Below are 21,342 nucleotides of genomic sequence, written 5' to 3'. Positions count from 1 at the left end.
GTTGGAATGCAAGGACATCTGTTGTTTTTCTCTATCAGCATTCTAGCTCCTTCTTTTGGAGAGTGTCTCCTCCCCCACTGCTTGCTGGCTTGGTGGGCTGTCAGTCATGGTTCTCTTTCCTTCCCTAGTCAGAGGATGGCATCAATTCCCAACTAGGCCACTGGGAAGTGCTTTCTCTGGAAGAATATTTTAGTGGGAGACAGGAAGAACAGAAAACTCTTAGAGCTGATTCATTCTGGGGCAGCATCCTCAATAGGCTTTCTATTAACTACATATCCAGAACTGCCCTGATTTCTGAATATCTTGATACCTGGTTCCCCAGACTGTCTTTTGATTTTGTGAATTTTCACATTTTCTTTCAATAAGTTCCTATATGTTCCCCCTTAAGTTAACCAGAGTTAGTCTCCATTGCTTATAGACAAAGGACTTTAGTTAGTAGTTAATCCCTTAGCATTAAGCTCAATTGGGAGGGACCCATGGCAAAAGGACTCTAAACTCGGAAAAAGTACCAGAGATAGCAAAAAGAACCCCCACCCGAGATGATATTTAGTGACCTAGCTTTTTCAACACATGCATAAAGCAATTTTCTCCCAGACTACCTCCATAATATCTGGATGGGAATGGTTCCTGGAAGGGTACCAGTAGTTACAGATACATCATATTCAGAACCACCACCTAGGGCACAGCCTCATTGGTTCTGCACTACCGAGAAACTCCAGGGAGTGCCACTCACATAGATTATGAAATGAATGGTGCCCTTGGTGTAGCACAGTGCAGTGACCTGGTACTCCCCTCTTGTGGTCCCTGTTGCTGGATTTGGCTTTTTGTGCCAGCCTCATGCAGCCCCCTTCTCGAATTTTTCCTCAAGTGCACAGCTGAGCTTCCCTGCAGTCAGTCAGGGCCATACCGATCCATCAGATGGCATTCAGATGTGTCTGAATCAAATAGTGGACAGAAATCAACACTGTTTCTTGGGAGGTTCTTTTTTTTTAAAGATTTTATTAATTTGACAGAGAGAGAGCGAGCACAAGCAGGGGGAGCGGCAGGCAGAGGGAGAGGGAGAAGCAGGCTCCCCACTGAGCAGGGAGCCTGATGTGGGGCTCGATCCCAGGACCCTGGGACCATGACCTGAGCCAAAGGCAGACGCTAACCCGACTGAGCCACCCAGGCGCCCCTTCTCGGGAGGTTCTTAAGAAATCAATGGATATACTGAATGTTTGTGTTCCCTGCTCCCCATTCATATGTTGAAGCCCTAAACCCCTAGTGTGGCTGTATTTGGAGATAGAACATTTAAGGAAATAATTAAGGTTAAATGAGGTCAGGAGGATGGCTCTCCTGACCTGTTAGGATTAGGGTCCTTATAAGAAGAGACACCAGAGTACTCGCATCATCTCTTTCTCTCTCTCTCTCTCTCTCTCCCCCTCTCCCTCCTGAAGAGCATGCACTGAGGAAAGGCCATGTGAGGACATAGCAAGAAGGTGACTGTCTGCAAGCCAAGAAGAGAGTCTCAATGGAAACCGAATCAGTTGGCACCTTCAACTTAGACGTTTCAGCCTCCAGAACTGTGAGAAAATTAATTTCTGTTTTTCAAGCCACCCGTCTATGGTATTTTGTCAAGGCAGCCTGAGCTGACTAAGCTTTAAATAGATATGTGGAGGTGGAGAGAAGGGTATTAATGAATTTCACTTATGAGAAGCACTGACTCCCAAACTGTATCCCACCTAGCCACCTTGCTACATAAAGAAGTTAAAATGAATTTATTGTCTTTTTGTTTGTTGTGGGGGAGAAGAGATGAATGAAAAACATGGGAGAGAATAGAACCGACTCTCTGTGTTTTATGTTTTCTTTAACATATAATCCACAAATACCTTATCACTATAGCAAAGTAATTTCACATCACCACACACACACACACACACACACACACACACACATTAAAATAGAAATAAATTAATCATTAGGGAAATGCAAATTGAAACCACAATGAAATACCACTTTATACCCACTAGGATTGCCATAATCAAAGACAGACAATAACAAGCGTTAGAGAGAATGTTGAGAAATTGGAACCCTGATACATTGTTGGTGGGAATACAAAATGATACAGCTACTGCTGAAAATAGTTTAGCAGTTGCTCAAAAAGTTACACATAGAGTTGCCGTATGACCCAAAAATTTTACTCCCAGGTATATACCCCAGGAAATTGAAAAAACATATGTTCATACAAAAACTTGTACATAGCATCACTATTCATAAGTCAGAAAGTGGAAACAACTCAAATGTCCATCAACTGATGAATAAGTAAACAAAATATGGTATATCCGTAAATGAAATAGTATTCACACATAAAATGAGTAAAGTAGTAATATATGATGCAACATAGATAGACCTTGAAAATATTGTGCTTAGTGAAAGAAGCCAGACACAAAAGGCCACATATTGTAGATTCCATTTATATGAAATGCACAGAATGGGAAAATTCATAGAGACAGAAAGTAGATCAGTGGTTGTCAGATGCTGGGTGGGGGCCATGGGGAATGATGACTGCTAAAGGGCACGGGGCTTCTTTTTGAGGTGATGGAAATGTTCTGGATATGTGGTGACGGTTGCAAGGCCTGATAAATACATTAAAAACTACTGAATTTTGGGGCGCCTGGGTGGCTCAGTCGTTAAGCGTCTGCCTTCGGCTCAGGTCATGATCCCAGGGTCCTGGGATCGAGTACCCCATCAGGCTCCCTGCTCCGCGGGAAGCCTGCTTCTCCCTCTCCCACTCCCCCTTCTTGTGTTCCCTCTCTCGCTGTCTCTCTCTGTCAAATAAATAAATAAAATCTTTAAAAAAAAAAAAAACTACTGAATTTTGTATACTTAGAAGGGTGAATTTTATAGTGTGTAAATTATATCTTAATTAAGAAAACGAAAAAGAGGGGCACCTGGGTGGCATCTGACTATTTGTTTCGGCTCAGGTTGTGATCTCAGGGTCCTGGGATCTAGCCCTGCATCAGGTTCTGTGCTCAGCAAGGAGTCAGCTTGGGATTCTCTCCCCATCTCCTTCTGCCCCTCCCCCCAGGCACATGCGCTCTCTCTCAAATAAATAAATAAATCTTTTTTTAAAAAAAAGAGAGAAAGAAAACCAAAAAGGATAGCAAGCTGACTTCTATACTTCTACACCTTGGACAATCAGCCATCCAGTAACACCATTCAACTTTGCGTTTACTACAAAAATGTTAAGAAGGAATTACTCAGAGGGGCGCCTCGGTGGCTCAGTTGTTAAGCGTCTGCCTTCGGCTCGGGTCGTGATCCCAGGGTCCTGGGATCGAGTCCCACATTGGGCTCCCTGCTCCACGGGAAGCCTGCTTCTCCTCTCCCACTCCCCCTGCTTGTGTTCCCTCTCTCGCTGTGTCTCTGTCAAATAAATAAATAAAATCTTTTTAAAAAAAAAAAAGAAGGAATTACTCAGAGAACAAGGAAAAAGAGTTGATTATAAATTATGAAACATTAATTTAAAAAATATATATTGGATAGAAGGCTAATTATAAATGCAATATAAGAAGTTGCCTATGATTTTTGCTGTAGCTTGCTTGTCCTGGATTCTAATTCTCTGCTATTCCCAAATAAACCCATTTTTACTGGTTTAAAAAAAAGAAAGAAATGAAAAAAATAATAAAAAAGAAAGTTCTACAAAATGCAAACAATACCTAAATGTATAATATAGAAAGTTAAAGATTCCTAAATACTGCTGTATGAGTTAATGTATACTAGCAGTTTAACAAACCCTGAGATCTCAGATGCCTAATAAAATAAAAAATATTTTTTCCTTCTGATCATTAAACTGCTCTCTTCTAAACAATGATTCAGGGGCCCAGGCTCCTTTCATCTTGTGTCTCCATATTGAACACAGACCTTCCAAAGTAGCCATAGAAGGAGAAAGAGCACAGAAAATTGTCAATTCTATTGGCCAGATCTCAGGCACGTGTTCATTCCTATCTGCAAGGGTGGCTGAGAGATATAAGCTAATGGGTGTCTACAAGGAAGAGGAAAGAGATTTGATGAATTATTGACCAATCTCTGACACACCCACCCCATGGGTACCTCTGTCAACAGTTTAGAGCAAAGTCCTCCAACTTTTTTTGTATGTATATATGTATTAATATATAATAGTACATTTTTTATGATTTTATTTTTTTTAAATAATCTCTGCACTCAATGTGGGGCTCAACTTACAACCCCAAGATCAAGAGTTGCATGCTCTACTGACTGAGCCAACCAGGCATCCCTACAATGGTATTTTTTAATGAAAATGGAATCATACTATGCATATTGGATACTATGCATGGGTAGGCGGATTCAGATATAACCTACACTTCTTTCACTGTCATCAATACACATTCAGAATTTGGAATACACGAATTCAAACCTTGGTAACCTCAAACAGACATTGCACACTATTGTTCAGATGTTTTTCATGCTGGCTACCCAGCACACTCTTTCACATGCTAGCCTGTGTGTGGCTAATCCCAAGTAAAGAGAACTGAATGGGGGGGTTCACAGTTCTTGTTGAGGTTCATCTTCCTATGGAGTTGCCTTCTTTACTCCTTCAAAAGAAAAACTGACACTCTGGCATTTTATATTATCTGTTATTTTTATTTTAACCTCAGATGCAGTTAATCATTTTCCTCATTTCATGGCACATTATCATCATTGGTGCATGCAATGTTCTCTCTCTATATATTCCCTTTCATTCCATAATTACTTCCTTTCCTACTCCATAGACAACCACTGTAATTTTTGTTTGTGTTTGATATATAGCTTCGTGTTTGTGTTCTTGCAAAACAGATATTGTTTTGTGCCTATATATTTTACATTTGCATAAGTGGTTTGTGTTTATAACTTATTCTGACTTGTTAAAACCAGCACTGTGTATCTAATCCATTGCTCCCAACTGCTATATAGTACTCTTTGGTGTACATTCACTACATTTTATGTATTTACTCTTCAGATGACAGAAATTCAGATGGTCTCCACTCTTCTGCACCACAAGTAATGCTGCAATGAACATTCTAGTTCATGACTCCTTAAGGACTTGTGTGGGAATTTCATTGAGATACAGACTTGGGAGCAGATTTGCTGGGTCATTAGGTATACACATACACTATTAAACTATGTGCCACCATATTGTACTCTAGAATAGTTGCACCTGTCTTTTTTTCTTTTTAAGATTTTATTTATTTATCTGACAGACTGAGCCACCCAGGTGCCCCTGCACCTGTCTTTATTCCCATCATGAAGAGTCCCTATTTCCTCAACAAAGCTCACCATTATCTCCCTAATTTTTGCTGTCTGATTAGATGTAAAGCAATATCTCATTGTTAATTTATATTTCTCTGATTATAATTTAGTTTAAGTATCTCTTCATATGCTTATTACTCTTCTGATTTTCCTCTGCTGTGTATTGCCTACTTATATCCCTTTCTATTTTTAAAATTGGAGTTGCTGTATTTTTCTTGTTGATATACAGGAGTTCGTTGTCTTTTCTAGATCAGGGATCAGCAAACTACGGCTCACAGACCCAAACTGGCCCACTTCCAGTTTTGGTAAATAAAATTTTATTAGAACAGAGTCACACCCATTCACTTTCTGCCTGTGGCCACTTCCCAGCTACAACAGTAGAGTTGAAAAATTGTGTCAGAGAACAAATGGATCACAAAACCAGGCTAAAATACTCACTGTTTGATTGTTTATGGAAAGAGTTTGCTGAACTCTGCTCTTAGATAAAAATCTCTTACTGGCATTAGACACTGAAAGTATCTTTTCTCATTTTGTCATCTGTCTTTTCACTTTGCCCACACAGTCCTTCACTGAACCAAAGGTTTTGATTTTAATATAATCTAATCCATTCAAGTTGCACTTTTCAGAGTTAAAAATTTTTTCTCCCTGCCCTTAGGTTACAAAAGTTGATTTTGTAGATAGTCTCCAGGGATGAACATGATTCATTGCCTCTCTGGCATTATCCCTCCCCTTGAACCTGGAATGGACTTAATGACTCACTTAATCAACAGAATGCTGACTTGCTTAATCAGTAGAATGCAGAGGAAGTACTGTTCTGGGACTTCCTCCGATCATAAGAAACACTGTAGCTTTCATCTGGAATCTTAGAATGTTTTTTCTTAAGATAGTCCCTCTCAGGGCGCCTGGGTGGCTCAGTTGGTTAAGCGACTGCCTTCGGCTCAGGTCATGATCCTGGAGTCCCAGGATCGAGTCCCACATCGGGCTCCCTGCTCGGCAGGGAGTCTGCTTCTCCCTCTGACCCTCCCCCCTCTCATGTGCTCTCTCTCTCTCTCTCATTCTCTCTGTCTCAAATAAATAAATAAAATCTTTAAAAAAAAAAAAAAAAAAAGATAGTCCCTCTCAGAACCCAGACATCATAGTGTGAGAATCCCAAACCCTGTGTATGGGCTACCTGTAGGCACTTTGATTGACAGACCCAACTAAGCTCCCAGCAGAAAGCCGGCATCCACTTCCAGTTACGTGAATGAGTCAGCTTGGATATCCAGCCCAGTCAAGGCTTCAGATGGCTCCAGTCCCGCCTACTATCTGAGGGTAATCATATGAGACACCCCAAATGAGGACTGCCCAACTGAGCTCAGTCAACCCACCAAAGCATAAGGGATAATAAGTTATTGTTTTAATTAGTAAGTTTTGGTGTGGTTTCTTATGAACTAATAGATAACGAGAACAGAAATTGATACTAGAAGTATTATGCTGCTGTGACAAAAACCTAAACCATGTGGAAATGGCTTGGGACCAGTAGTGGCTGGAAGCTGACAGGGCCTCAAGGAGACTGTTAGTGATGATTTGAAGGCAAGAAAGGAAATTGTCATTGGAGGTAGGAGAAAGGCAACTCCTGTAATGCGGTAGTAAAACACTCAGAACGATGTCACTTGGGGGCTCCTGGGTGGCTCAGTAGGTTGTGTCTGACTCTTAGTTTCGGCTCAGGTCATGATCTCAGGGTCATGAGATCAAGCCCTGCATCAGGTTCCACTGCTGAGCATGGAGGCTGCCTGAGATCTGAGATTCTCTCTCTCCCTCTCCCTCTTCCCATCCATCCTCCTACCCCCCACGTGCTCACTCACTCACTCCCAAAATAAAAAATAAATAAATAAAAAATAAATAAATAAGAATGTCATCTGTGATAAAACACAAAATAAAAAGTACACTTAATGTATGGGTGAATTTGGCTAAGGAGATCTCTAGGCAGAATGTTCTAAGTGCCAACTGGTTTCTTTTAGCTGTCTATGATAAGGTACAGGAAGAGAGAGATAAGCTAAAAAGGGAACTGTTTAGCTTCAAAGAGTTTAGAGGGTATGTGAGGGGCTCAGGACAGTCTTTCTAGCCAACAAAAGTTTCTCAAAGGAAGAATACTCTTAAGATAAAGATGGAGTCGAGAGTGCAGTTTTAAGAATTTTTGTTAAGATTTTAGGAAGTTTTAAGTGCACATTTCATGGATCCTCTCAAGTAAATGAAGTGGCCTCTAAGAATGTTAAAATACGTCTTCCTGGGGCGCCTGGCTGGCTCAGTCAGAGAAGTGCACGATTCTTGGTCTTGAAGTTGTGAGTTTGAGTCCCACGTTAGGTGTAGAAATTACTTAAATAAATATATTTTTTAAAAATAAATAAATAAAATCCCTCTTACTCTTGTTCTTACTAGACAAGAGAACTTTTAAGAATCTTAAGGGTGTTGGGGCACCTGGGTGGTTCAGTTGGTTGAGAGTCTGACTCTTGATTTTGGCCCAGGTCATGATCTCCAGGTTGTGGGATTGAGCTCCATGACAGGTCTGGGCTCAGCAAGGAGTCTGCTTGAGATTGTCCCCCTCTGCCCCTCCCCCAGAGTGCATGTGCGCTCTCTCTCTAAAATAAATAAAATAAACCTTTAACAAAAAAAATCTTAAGGGTGTTTTTCCTTTAGTATACTGAATCTCAGACCAAGGTAGAAAGGGGCTTCACAAAAACATAAAATGTAAGAGAACTACATTGTGGAAACACCACCAGCTTCAAGTGAAAAGGACAGTTCAAAATGAAAGGAGCCCTGGAAACTCCCAACTTTCTATGGGTAAGAAGCAGTCTGTGAAGTCTACACAGCAGCAAATATGAGCCATTTCCTTTTTAAAATTTTAATTCTAGTATAGTTAGCATACAGTGTTATGTTAATTTCAGGTGTACAATATAGTGACTCAACAATTCCATACATCACCCAGTGGAATATGAGCCACTTCTTATGAGAAAGGAAGGATGAGGGGCGCCTGGATGACTCAGTGGGTTAAGCATCTGCCTTTGGCTCAGGTCATGGTCCCAGGATCGTGGGATGAACCTGCATCAGGCTCCCTGCTCAGCAGGGAGTCTGTTTCTCCCTCTCCCTCTGCCCCTCCCTCCTGCTTATGCTCTCTCCCTCTCTCTCTCAAATGAATAAAGTCTTTTAAAAAAAAAGAAAGGAAGGATGACTCAAAGTGAAGAATCACAAATCCACAAAGCAGCTCAGAGCCACAAAGAATCATTCCCAGGAAGTAGGACTGGATCACAATCAAGTAAATAGAAACATATTCATGGGGTTTGGGGGTTTCAGAATTGCATGGGTTTCAGAATTGCTATGAAACACTGACTTTTTCCTATCCCTCCCCACCTTTTTAAATGTTTTTTGCATTATCCTAACCCCATAACACCAATGTATACTATGTTTGTGTTGCAGACAACTTGATTTATTCATTTCACATATCTCCAGATCAAGAGGAACCACATCTGAAGAGTTTCATCTACAACTCGACCTCATTTAGAGGATGAGGTCCTGTACGTTGAGCTGACACCATAATGTGATGAGAATGTCCCGGCAGGAGGTTGAATGTATTTTGCATATTTGATGGATGTGAGGTATGTTGGCTAGAGGGTGAGCTGTGGTAAATAGTTTTTTGTTGTTGTTTTGTTTTGTTTTGTTTTGGTAAATAGTTTTTAAATATGTTACTCCATCAGTCTCTGTTTTATCTGTAGTATGTTTTCTTTTTTACTTAAAATTTTTTTGTGCCTTCTCTTCATCATTTCACTAGAGTTTTGTCTCTTTTATGACTTTTCTCAAAGAATCAGCTTTTGCCTCTGCCAATCTTTTTTTATCTTTTTATTTTTATTTTTTAAAGATTTTATTTATTTATTTTTGAGAGAGAGAGCGAGAGAGAGAGAGAACAAGCACAAGTACAAGCTGGGGGAGGGGAACAGGGAGAAGCAGACTCCCAGCTGAGAAAGGAGCCCGATGTGGCACTCGATTCCAGGACCCTGGGATCATGACCCGAGCCGAAGGCAGACGCTTAACGACTGAGCCACCCAGGTGTCCTGCCAATCTTTTTTTAATCACATGTATTTGTTTTCTATTTATTTAGTTTCTCCTCTTATTTTTATATCTCATTACTTCTATTTGTTTGGATCAGTTCTGTTGTTCTCTAACTTCTTGAATTTAACACTTAGCTTTTATTTAAAAAAATTTTTTTAAGATTTTATTTTTAAGCAATCTCTACACACCACCCCAAGATCAAGAGTCAGTTGCGTGTTCTACGAACTGAACCAGCCAAGCACCCCAACGTTCAGCTTTTTAAGTAATTGGTTTATCTTCTAATATGAACACTCAGGCTATGCATTAAGCACATTCCACAAGCTTTAATATATCGTATTTTTTTTTTAAAGATTTTATTTATTTATTTGACAGAGAGAGACGCAGCCAGAGAGGGAACACAAGCTGGGGGAGTGGGAGAGGGAGAAGCAGGCTTCCCACGAGCAGGAAGCCCGATGCGGGGCTCGATCCCCGGACCTTGGGACCATGACCTGAGCCGAAGGCAGACGCTTAACGACTGAGCCACCCAGGTGCCCCTAATATATCGTATTTTTTTAAAAGATTTTATTTATTTATTTATTTGAGAGAGAGAAAGAGAGAGTGAGAGAGAGAGAGAGAGAGATCACAAGCAGGGGGAGGGGCAGAGGGAGAAGCAGACTCCCCACTGAACAGAGTCCGATGCAGGACTCGATCCCAGGACCCTGGGATCATGACCTGAGCCGAAGGCAGACAGTTAACCGACTGAGTCACCCAGGCATCCAATATATCGTATTTTTTAAGTCAGCTCTAAGTATTTTCTGATTTCCTATATGCTGTCTTATTTGAACAGTTTAGCAGTATGTTTTAATATTTCCAAACATACAGAATATTTTAAGGTGTTGCTATTATTGTCCTCCAATTACCACACAATGTGGTAAGTAAAATACTGATTCTTTGGTATTTGAGACTTGTTTTCAACAAAGGTAGAACATGGTCTAGAGTATGGACAATATTTACAAAAGCTCCATGGAAATGCTTGATGAAAATATATACTCTCTAATATCGGGTAAAGTTTTCTAAATAAAAATATATTAAATCAAACCTTAAAACAAAACAAAACAACTGTCATAACTGTATGCCATCTGTGACATCTTTTGCATGGTATGATCTCGTTTTTTCATTCTTTGTTAATGGGATATGAAGTATTCGAAAATTTTACGGTATAGGCATTATGCTTGATTTTAACTATAAATATGTGTTTTACACCTAATAGTTCATCAGTATTTTAAGATACTGGTATTTGATACTCTCTTTTTATGAACAAATTGATTGTAACTTTTAAGCTAGAACATTGCAAAGTTGTTCCGAAAGTTATTACAGCCATAAAAAAAATTATTACAGCCATGTAACTTTGAGAGATTTTCAATACTTAGAATTATGTACAAATTGTTCATAGTGTCTGTGTTCTGATCATCAAAAAAATAATAAAATACGGATTATGAAAAAGTAAATGTTAGCATGAAAATAGACTGAGTTCAGACATGTGTACGTGAAGATTTTAGGAATGACAAAATGGTATTTTAATTCAGTGAGGAATGTGTGGTTTATTTAGTAAAATTAATAAATGGCACTGGCACAATTAGCCAACCACCAGAAAGAAAGTAAGATTGGACTCCCAAACTCACTACATTCAGAAATAAATTCTGGGTGCATTAAAGTTTAAAGGTTAAAAAAAATAAAATTTTAAGAAAATATTTTGGACTCTAAACATATAATTTAAGATTTAGAAAGACCTTTTAAACAAGAGAAAAGCTCAGAAGATCAAGGAAAAGTTAGGTTTATTTGACCTCAGAAAAATCCATTTTTTTTAATAAGGGAAAAAATAACAATGTCAAAGGATGAATTGGAAAAATGTTTGCAATATATGGAATTGAAAAGGGATTAATACCTGTAATATACAGTAAGAGTCTCTAAATTAATAAAAAAAAAAAGAGACAATTCAACCATCTGCAGCAATGGGAGCTATAGTTCATACCATTAACCTCCCTCTTCTAAGTTTTCCTTCAATAAGAGAGGCCTGGAAGGAGGAGCTGCTTTCCAAAGATGTGTGGAAGATTGGATCCTGAGCAGTGCAAGGGACGGACTGTGTGCATGAGCTCTTAGATATACCTTTTAGAAAAGAACTGCTGTGAAGAACTTAGGTAGCTGACATCTGCCAACTGTCATACTGTTGGGATTTGCCACGACATTCATGCCAAGGCACACTCTCCCTGGATTAGTCCCAGCTGATGACTAAGCCCAGTGGGCATACTGAAGCTGGGCTATTTCTCCCTCATGTGGGGCTGTAATGGGAAATAAGCCTGGCCAAGTCTTCTTCAGAGCTTCTCTGCCCCGCTTCAGAAAATGCAACTCTGAAGCATTTTCTACCCAATCTTTCTGTTACAGGTGTAGGTCCCACATCATGGTCTGAAGATTCTCCCTGTCTACTCCTACTTCCTCTCATCTTTATCTTTCACAGGCATTGCCTCCTTGGACTTCTGATTCCATCCTTGGCATCTGCTTCTGAGAGGACTCAAATTTATACAGTTTCTAAATTTGGGGGGTGATTCACTATGTAGCAATAATGAAACAGTTTGGTATGGATGTTGCCATAACAAAAGCCTAAAACATTGGCATTGGCTTTGGAACTGCATGGCAGAGGGCTGGAAGGGCCTTGAGGCTACCCAGTTGCTAACTGAATTTTCTTATGAGAAAGAAAGGATGATTCAGAGGGTGGAATCAAGGGCCCAGACACTGGAGCCAAAAACCACAGTGAACAAGAATGAGTCTCAGGCAGTTGGACTAAACTCTAATCAACATATGCTTGTAGGATTTCATATTGGCTCTGTTGTGTACCTTCCATTTTCCTTTTTTTTTGAGAGAGAGAGAGCGCACATGTGCAAGCAGGGAAGGGCAGAAGGAGAAGGAGAGAGAATCTTAAGCAGGCTCCACCCTCAGTGTGGAGCTGGACATGGGGCTCGATCGCGCAAGTCTCAGATTAAATAACATTTCCTCAGGGCAGCCTGCCCTAATTCCCCCTCTCCCCCGATATTAGGTCATCTCACTGTGTTGTGTATTTCCTTAACCTTCTGAACTTCTCTGACACAGCACTTTGCTTCTGATTCTTGTAATTATTTAGTGGACTATCTGTTTCATGTCCGTCTTCCCTACAAGGCTCCATGATGACAGGCTGTACCTATTTTATTCACCATTGTGTCCACAGTGCTCAGTAGTACCTGGCATGTAGTTAGATGCGCGCTAAGTATTTCTGGACTGGCTGACCATCAGGGAAGGCCCAAGTAGCACTGGCCTTTGGGCACAGGCTAGAATTGCCTAAGGCTACACTCCTCACCCCGTTCCTCCCTTAAGGGAAGTTGTAAAGGCCAGGAGAAATGGAAGTACTAGATGGCTTCATGCACTGTCCAGTACAATATGAAAGAATATGCATCACAATTTTACTTACTAGAGTGAAAAATTAGGAAAACCTCACCAGCCCTAAATGTCCAGTAATATGGGAATGGCTTCATACATTACACCAGTGGTTTAAAAGTACTGTCTAATATATCCAAACCTTCTTTTTCTTTTTTTTTTAAGATTTTATTTATTTGACAGAGAGAGACACAGTGAGAGAGGGAAGACAAGCAGGGGGAGTGGGAGAGGGAGAAGCAGACTCCCTTCCAAGGAGGGAGCCCGATATGGGGCTCAATCCCAGGACCCTGGGACCATGACCTGAGCTGAAGGCAGACCCTTAACAACTGAGCCACCCAGGCACCCCTATAATCCTTATTTTTCAAACAGAACCTGACATGGGGGCCCCAATAGGTAAAATGCATTAAAAATGGGACTATTCTAGTTGAATGAGGAATGGGGCAGAGTTTAATCTCTTAGACCACCCCAGCTTTCCCTTTCTCTTCCCCTCCCCCATTTTTCTGTCCTTCCTCCTCTAAGTCTTGAAGGCTTTCCAATTCCTAGCTCTATTCTCTCTTTTAAAGCCAAGACATCGTTTCCTTTTAGGCTTCCATGAGGCATTCCCAAAAGCTTTATTGTGTTGTTGTTAAACTAGCTCAAGTTGGTTTTCGGTTACTTGTAATTAAAACGAGAACAAAAACAAAAACCCCTAAATAATACTGTTGTAGCTTGAGATTCACTTACGTAATGGAAAGAGAATGGGGTTTGGAGTCAGAAAACTGGTTTCAAATCTAGGTCCTGACTTTGCGCAAGTTAACCATTTTCAACTCAGTTTTCTCATCTGCAAAGGGGATTATACTTAACTTCCGTGAATTTTTTTAAAACCCAATACTAATATATTAAAAGACCAGGTATTGAGCAGGCTTTCAACAAATGTTAAATAAATAAGATTAAAGTCTTTTTAGAAGTCACTCCTACTCCCTCCAACTTGAAGCCAAAATTAGCAAGGCTGCCATCTTGTGGCGATTTACTGACACACCGTCTAATGTCATTTAGCACATTTGAAGCAAGATGTTCAAGAACCTAAAGCTAAATAAAAGGATGGCAGACACACCAGAGAGACACTGAAATGAAACTAAATAATAACTAAAGACATGAGACAAGGGTAATTCATCAGTGGAAAGAATAAGGAATAGAGAACCTAAGAATGAACTTTTAGGAACTGCCACATGCAGCAGAGAAGTTAGGGAAAGGGACAGAAAGAAATGACTGATGAAGGAGTAAGTTCAGTTCAGTGTAACACTCAAGCCAGGGTTGAAATATATAGATATATAGCTATAGATATAGATATTTATGTTGCTTGCTAACCTGTTAACTTTTTTCCCCAGACTTCAAAAGCCATTAACTAAAGCCAGCTGACACCATAATACTTATAATACTATTGCCACAAGCCATTCAAATGTTACCTCTGTCTCTTAAGTCAACGCTTCACCTTTCTTATACACCTTATTACAGTATGCCACTGGTGAGAATTTTAGTAATTATGAGGCTACTGCATTGTCAAGGGTTATCACTACTGCATGAATCACCAGGAATGGGGTGCTCATTGAGGTCTGATCCAGTTCTAGAATCCTATGCTGAGAATCTGCTTTCTTGGGTCACTTCTTTTTTTTTTTTTTTTTAAGATTTTATTTATTTATTTGACAGAGAGAGACACAGTGAGAGCTGGAACACAAGCAGGGGAGTGGCAGAGGGAGAAGCAGGCTTCCCGCTGAGGAAGGAGCCCGATGTGGGGCTCGATTCCAGGACCCTGGGATCATGACCCGAGCCGAAGGCAGATGCTTAACGACTGAGCCACCCAGGTGTCTCTCTTGGGTCACTTCTACTACCAAATCTTTTAGACTTAATTTCCCCCAAAAGCAGAGTCTGAGACAAGGGCTTGCAAACAGGTAGTTTATTTTCAGGAGTGATCCCAAGGAACAGGAGTCAGAGACTAGGAAGGGTAAAACAGGCAAACCAGGAAAGCCAATCCAAGGACGACTGATCCAGAAGGTCACTGCTTTGGGCATGTGGATGTCGATTCTGCTGGAGATACTCTGCAGCACTGTAGAATGTGCCTCATAATTGTCCAACCAGGGAAGGAAGAGGGAATATTTATGCACTGGCTCCTGTCCTTCATTGGTCAAGGGTTTCCCAGTTGCTGGTTAACTCCTTTGAACTCTCAAGTTGGCACTTTTAGGTTGACACATGTATCAAAATCACAGTGCAAGTTCCCACAGACAACCCACGAGGTGAATTCCATGAAAGAAGCCCTGGGGCAGAAAGCAAGATACTTGGAGAAAGCAGTGGAAGCCATGGGCTGTTAGGTCACACCTGCAAGCACCTGGTAGCCACAGCAATGGCTGGAGTAGAAAGGTGCACCAATGGGCACAAAAGGTGCCCAATCCATGGCCGTAAGTAAGGGACAACACCTTACGAGACTGAAGTTCTATAGGAAGCGCTGTAAGTTGTGAACCGGTAAGCAAATGTGCAGTAGCCTTTCACGTAGAACAAAATAGATGGAACGCAGGAAGAGAGGGTAAATATGGAGTGGCAATTCTGTCCTATCTAACTGACCCTTAAATGTTGATCTTCATGTCTCTGTGATTCTGAGCATGGCTCTTCACAAGTTCTATTACCCAAGGGAGGCATGCTCCCACCAGAGGACATGGGAATACTTCCACTGGACTGCACAGTAAGGCTGCCACTTGCCAATTTGGGCTTGTCTTGTCACTAGGTAAGAGATAAAAAAGAAAAAAGTTAACTTGGTGTTCTAGAGGCAGCTCATACAGGTTTGCAGGAGTTGACTGGGTGCTTGTGTCAGTTTCCTACTGTTGCTATAAAAAATTACCACAGGTTTAGTGGCTGCACACAAATTTGTTAGAGTTTGGAAGATCAGAAATCGGAAGTGGGCTAAAATCAAGGTGTTAGCACAGGTGTGTTCCTACCAGAAGCTCTGAGGAAAATTGGTTGCTTAACTTTTCCAGCTTCTGGAGGCTGCCTATATTCCTTGGTCGTATTACTAAGACTTCTGCTTTCTTGTAACATCTCTTTCTAACGCTGACTTCCTTTCCTGATAAGGTTCCATGTTGATTGCATTGGGCCTACCTGGATAATCTCTCCATCTCAATATCCTTAATTTCATCACATCTGCCAAGTCCCTTTGCCATGTAAGATAGTATATTCACAGGTCCCAGAGATTAGGATGTGGTCATCTTTGGAGAGCCATTATTCCATATAGCACAGTGTCTTTTTCTCAACTCTATATTCAGTGACATATTACTGGCCACGGTGGGAGTATTTATACTACAGAAATTGGCAAATGCTACAAATCTGGGCTTGGAGAGCCTATTGTTAAACTTTACATGCATGTCTTGGATTATGATGGTTGGCTCGGGTGAATGAGCCTATTATCAAGGCAAAGGAGAACTGTCACTATACTATAGGAAGGGAGGATTAGGGATATAATTCAGGGGATCCTTAGCAGTCCTCCTGCTCCTGCCATGTTTAGTGCAGAATGTTATGGGAATATTTTACAGGCAGGACAGGCAAGACCTCCAATCCCTTAGGAGAGAAGGTCTGAGTCACCTATAGAAAACTCATAGTCCTGGGGCGCCTGGATGGCTCAGTTGGTTAAGCATCTGACTCTTGATCTCAGCTCAGATCTTGATCTCAGGGTCCTGAGTTCAAGCCCCACGATGGGCTTAACTTAAAAAAAAAAAAGAAGGAAGAAGAAAAACCTCATAGCCCCAACTACAAGCTATGTGATTATATTCTAGTTCACGCAATGTAGTGAAAGTGATATATGCCACTTCTTGATCAGATCCTTGAAGACCGCAGCATGCTTCCTTCATGCCCTCTTTCTTTTCCAATCGCTGTGACCCTGATGAACTGAAGTGCTGGTTGAAGACAGAGAATATGGAATGGGTAATGGATATGTAAAGTCATGAAGTCAAAACCATCAACTAAGACCTTGTGATTGCTATAGAAATGTTTCTTGCCATGTCAGTTCAGTAGTTACATATTGTATCTAATTTCCTTCTCCTTTCCCCCCAACATATATAGGATGTACTATGTTGTGGTGGTTGACTTTAAAGATCAGTCCATAGGCTGAGGAACACTGAGGAAGCATCATTATGGAACTAGCAGAAGACACACATTATTTGGATATCTTGGACTTGGAGCTGGATGAAGTAACTGATGAGAGTTTTGTCAATTCCTTTTGGGGGGGTAGAGGGGTGAGTACGGTGATGACAATTTAGGTTATAAAAGGTGTTGTTTTACTGAGGAGTTTTGTTTCATTTTTGAAGTGTAAGTATAGAAAGAAGGGTATATGTTGATGTTGGGCCATTCCCGGGATATATTATAGTGGACATCTATCATTCCTACTGGATACTCAGCATCTGCAACCCTTTTATATATTTGGGTAACATCCCAGACAGAGAGTGCCCCTTACAGCATCAAAGCTGACAATGCTATCACTTTCTTAGGGTTGCAGAGCCAGCTAATCCCATTCTCTTTAGTATGGGTTCCATGAGATAAATGACTCTGGGCTAGGGAGAAAAGCCAGTAAAGGACTCATTAATGAGTGGGTTACTGCTGTGGGCAGCTGGGGCTTGGTCCTTCTGGGGACCCTCAGAAACACTGTGAAATGTGCACCTTGGAAGTGTCTCTTTGAGGGACCAGGAAGCTGAAATGTTTGTTGACTGTTGGTTCTGGCTATGAGACAGAAAGCAGGGTATGCTTTGTGGAGTTCCTCAGAAAACTAGCTTTCCAATTTCAGATGCTGTACCTTCCTCTTCCTTTTTCCTCTTTCCTTAAACATGATGTGATGGCTTGGGCTATGACAGCCAACTTGCAACTCTAAGGATAAGTCTAACTGAATCACAGAGGTATCAGCTGATTTTACTGAGCCAGTAAAATTGCCTACCTCTATTCTTCTTGGGAAAAATACACTTAAGAAAAAAGTCACCAAACTCATGTGTCCTGTTATCTACAGCCAAAAACATTCATATTCCTTTCTTTAAAAAAGTATTTTATTTATTTATTTGCGAGAGAAAGAGCATGCACACGCAAGAGATCACAAGCAGGGGGAAGGGGTAGAGGGAAGATCATGACCTGAGCCGAAGGCAGCCCCTTAACCGACTGAGCCACCCAGGCGCCCCAGCATTCATATTCTTAATTGATTTATCTAGTCTTACTCGCAGCCAAGGGCACAGGTCCAGACTTTGAATCAAAACGTAGCAATGTAAAGAAGCAGACACTGTGGGGAAACTTTCTGGTGATGGGGCAGTAACAGCAATGGCTCTGGTAGAACCATCCAGACCTTATTTTGCTTTCTGGTGGCCTTCACCAGGAACACAGACAATAGACTATATGTATTGAATAATAATTGTTACTTCTCATTCATATTTACTGTGAGCCAGATGTTTTATAAATTCTCTCCTAATCTTCATATCAACCATTCAAGATGGGTATTAATATCCTTCTTTGAGGTTAACTGACTAGACCCAGATCAAACAGTAAGTGGCAGAGTGGGATTCAAGTTCGGGTCTGAGTGACATCAAAGCCAGATCTTAACCACTATATTATATTGCCAATATTTCTTTTGTTGATTTGTAATTTTTGGACCTGAGACCCTAACTCAGGCTGGAGACTTGGGACCCTATTCTAGGAGAGGAAGAAATATGGGCTCACAGAGATTGCTGTCTGTTATCAATCCCTTCTGGCAGGGGGATACAGGATCTGCCCAAATACAGACAGGCTCTGAGCCAGGCTGCACAGATACAGGCAATCCTCTGAGCCAGGCTGGGAAATGCTCCAGATGAACCGCCAGACTTCTGTGTCTGAAACTCAGAGAGATAAGGAAGAATCTTGGGTGGCACCCTCAGAGACAAAGCAATTCTGCAGGTTTAGAATGTGCTGAAATCCAGGCAAAATACGAAAGTGGCAAAACACATGAAGAAGGGAATTTTGTGAGAATCAATCAAATCTCTGTTGGCGATTCTGCTTGCAAAATGATTCACTGCATTCCTTTCTTTTCCCAGGCTGGATGATTTTGAAGTCTGAGGCTCAAAACCCCCAAGCCCTGATCCAGTCTTCTTGCCGCCTTCTATTCACCCATGCTCCAAGTCTCAGAGCCACCTTAGCCCCTCTCACCCTTTTCAGTTAGTCACATTTTCCCATAAATATCTATTGAGTATCAATTTTGTGCCAGAGAGGCAAAGACTCTAACCTCAAGTTACTTACAGGGAAAGAAACATTAAAAGACAAGTGTACAGATAATTATTTAATTAGGCTGTGATACCTGCCAGGAAGGGAAACATAGTATTCAATGGGAGTGTATACCTGGGGAACTAGATCTAACCTGGCGGTTCATATTCAGATCATCCCCCTGCCATTTGTCTTTCTCCTTGTCATCTTCCTCCTTACGATGCCTTTTATAACAATGGCATCTCTGCTGCATCCCCATGTCACAGCCTCGATTCAGACCCTTGCTACCTTTGTACCTGTCTTCTAACAGATCCCCCTGCCTCTTTGTCCCCCCCCCCCCCCCCCCCCCGCAGAAGCCCATGCTCTACCCTGCAGTTAGAGTTGTATTTCTAAAATGTAATCTGACCAGCTCCTCCTTGCTTTCACATTAAGGTGTTACCTCTCCTGTCTGGCACGGGTTGCTCAACCTCTTTCTCTTCATCCTCATCTCCTATAGGATCCTCTCACCTCAGCTAGTCACTGGGTCCACCTCCACTACTGTTTACTCATGTTTGCTCTTCAATGTTCTCCCCACCCATCACAGCCCAGGAAATGACTATTCTGAATTCCAGGTACTCATTGGACATGTGTCTGATGAGAGCCCACCATGGATAAGAAACTGGGCAAGATCAGTGAGGAGGAAAAAGCTAGAAGCCAATAGTCAGCACTTCTGATGACTGCCCCAGATGGCAATACCTGTTTCCCCAATAGATTGTAAGCTCCATGAGGGCAGTGAGAGTCTGACTTGTCCATTCACATACTCTTCCTTGTGCCTTGTGCAAAGTAGCATGGTGCCTAGCACAGAGGAAGAACTCAGTATTTTTTTTCGGTGTATAAGTAAATGAATAAATAAAAGTGGTAGATACTGCTCTTAAACTGCCTCCCACTGGAGTTAGAAGTACTTGTGCTTAGACTCCTTAAAAGATGAAAAGTTCCTTGGGGGCCGGGGTTGTGACTTACTCATGTGTGCACTCTTTACGAAGAATCACTTAATAATGTGGTTTCATATAGGTTATTGCTTCTGTTTCTCATTTCAACCCCACAAATCATTATCCCCATTTTCTTCCTTTCTTTCTTCTCCTTCCTGTTTCCTTCTCTCTTTCCCCTTCCTCTGGGATGCATGTCTAAGTATTTCCTGTCTCTAAATTCAGAAAGACATTTAGGGCTAAATGTAGAGCTGCTTACAATGAGGGCGAGGGAGGATATTTGCCATAGGCTTCACATACATAAAGCACTCAAATATAACCATTTGATGTTATGTTTGAATAAAGTTAAAGTTTTTGTGTTGTATGTGCGTGTGCGAGAGAGACACAGTGTTTTTGTTCAATGTAAATATTTAAAATATACATTTTTTGTACCATATTTTGTCATGTAGTCATTTTTTTTTTTTAACATATTGGAAGTCATAAAATTAGAAAGAGGCCCAGGTTCAGCCAAGTCAGGTAACCTGGCCAATCTAACCCCTAGTAAAGTGCCCAAGCCAGGAATGGAACCCAGGATGTCTCCCTATCCAGAGGCATCACCGTCTCGAAACTGTGGCAAATGTTATTTTGGTATGGTCTATGGTAGGGGTTAAATTCATAGAGTTTCATCAGATAAGTGTGTTCCCTTCAAAGTTCCAAGTTACTCTGTGACTTTGGCAAGTAATTCAGCTTACTCATTTTGAAAACTGGAGGCCATAATGGTACCTACCACAGAGCGTTCCTATTAGGATTACATGAAAATGTTCTGAACCATTCAGCACAGGCCTGGCACGTTGTCAGCACGCAGTAAATGGTAGCTGTTATTGTAAGAACTGTATTTGTTGAATGAGTGACTTTGGCATATAACGCCTGCATTCAACTTGAAGCTTGGAGCTGTCACAGAAGTTTAGCTGAAGGAGTGGGAACAGTAGCACTCGCCAATTTTTCTGGAAATAAATCTTTGTGGGAGGATAATCACCGGTTGGAAAGTGTGAGCCTTGAGGGAACAAAGCTGATCCCAGGCCGGGGGAGCACGGAAGCGAGTCTCCCCCACCCCCGCCCCACCCCCGGCTGCTGCCGCCGAGCAGAACGTCCCCCGGACTAAGTGGCAGGCAGCAGGGCACGCCCCGCTCCCGGCGAGGCGGCCTCACAAGCCGGATTTTAGCGGAGCGGAGCAGGGTGTTCTCTAATTCCGCTCGTCTTATTCTCGGCGACCACACCCAGCGCGCGGGGAGGAAGGACTCCAAAACCGCGGGGCGGAGGCTTCCGCGCGGCCCCAGACCTGACCATCTATGGT

The 21,342-nt window shown here is 41.5% G+C and overlaps 3 protein-coding genes across 7 annotated transcripts in view; 1 reads left to right on the top strand and 2 right to left on the bottom strand.

The window, feature by feature from the left end:
• MFSD2A (MFSD2 lysolipid transporter A, lysophospholipid) overlaps positions 1–20,445 on the top strand; it is a 54,484-nt gene extending 34,039 nt beyond the window's left edge. Inside the window, exons 14-16 of one of the 4 annotated variants that reach the window (XR_013448232.1) lie at positions 1,437–1,564; positions 8,773–8,918; positions 16,897–20,445. Coding sequence is in view for 1 of the 4 variants with exons in the window: in XM_078073331.1 (XP_077929457.1) it covers positions 1,437–1,482 (46 nt within the window). In the remaining 3 variants the exon portion in view is untranslated. Of the gene's footprint in view, positions 1–1,436; positions 1,757–8,739; positions 8,919–16,896 lie in introns of those variants that run through there. The other 3 variants (XR_013448231.1, XM_078073331.1, XM_078073340.1) reach the window with 3 other exon arrangements.
• The window catches only part of TRIT1 (tRNA isopentenyltransferase 1), a 196,679-nt gene that overhangs the window by 134,965 nt on the left and 40,372 nt on the right, over positions 1–21,342 (bottom strand). The window lies entirely within an intron of this gene.
• The window catches only part of MYCL (MYCL proto-oncogene, bHLH transcription factor), a 91,166-nt gene that overhangs the window by 69,189 nt on the left and 635 nt on the right, over positions 1–21,342 (bottom strand). The gene's annotated exons all lie outside the window — the stretch shown is intronic.

This window comes from Halichoerus grypus, chromosome 5, assembly GCF_964656455.1.
Source record: "Halichoerus grypus chromosome 5, mHalGry1.hap1.1, whole genome shotgun sequence".
Taxonomy (NCBI): domain Eukaryota; kingdom Metazoa; phylum Chordata; class Mammalia; order Carnivora; family Phocidae; genus Halichoerus; species Halichoerus grypus.
Note: the sequence above shows the minus strand (reverse complement) of the source record. Positions and strands in the feature narration are given on the sequence as shown.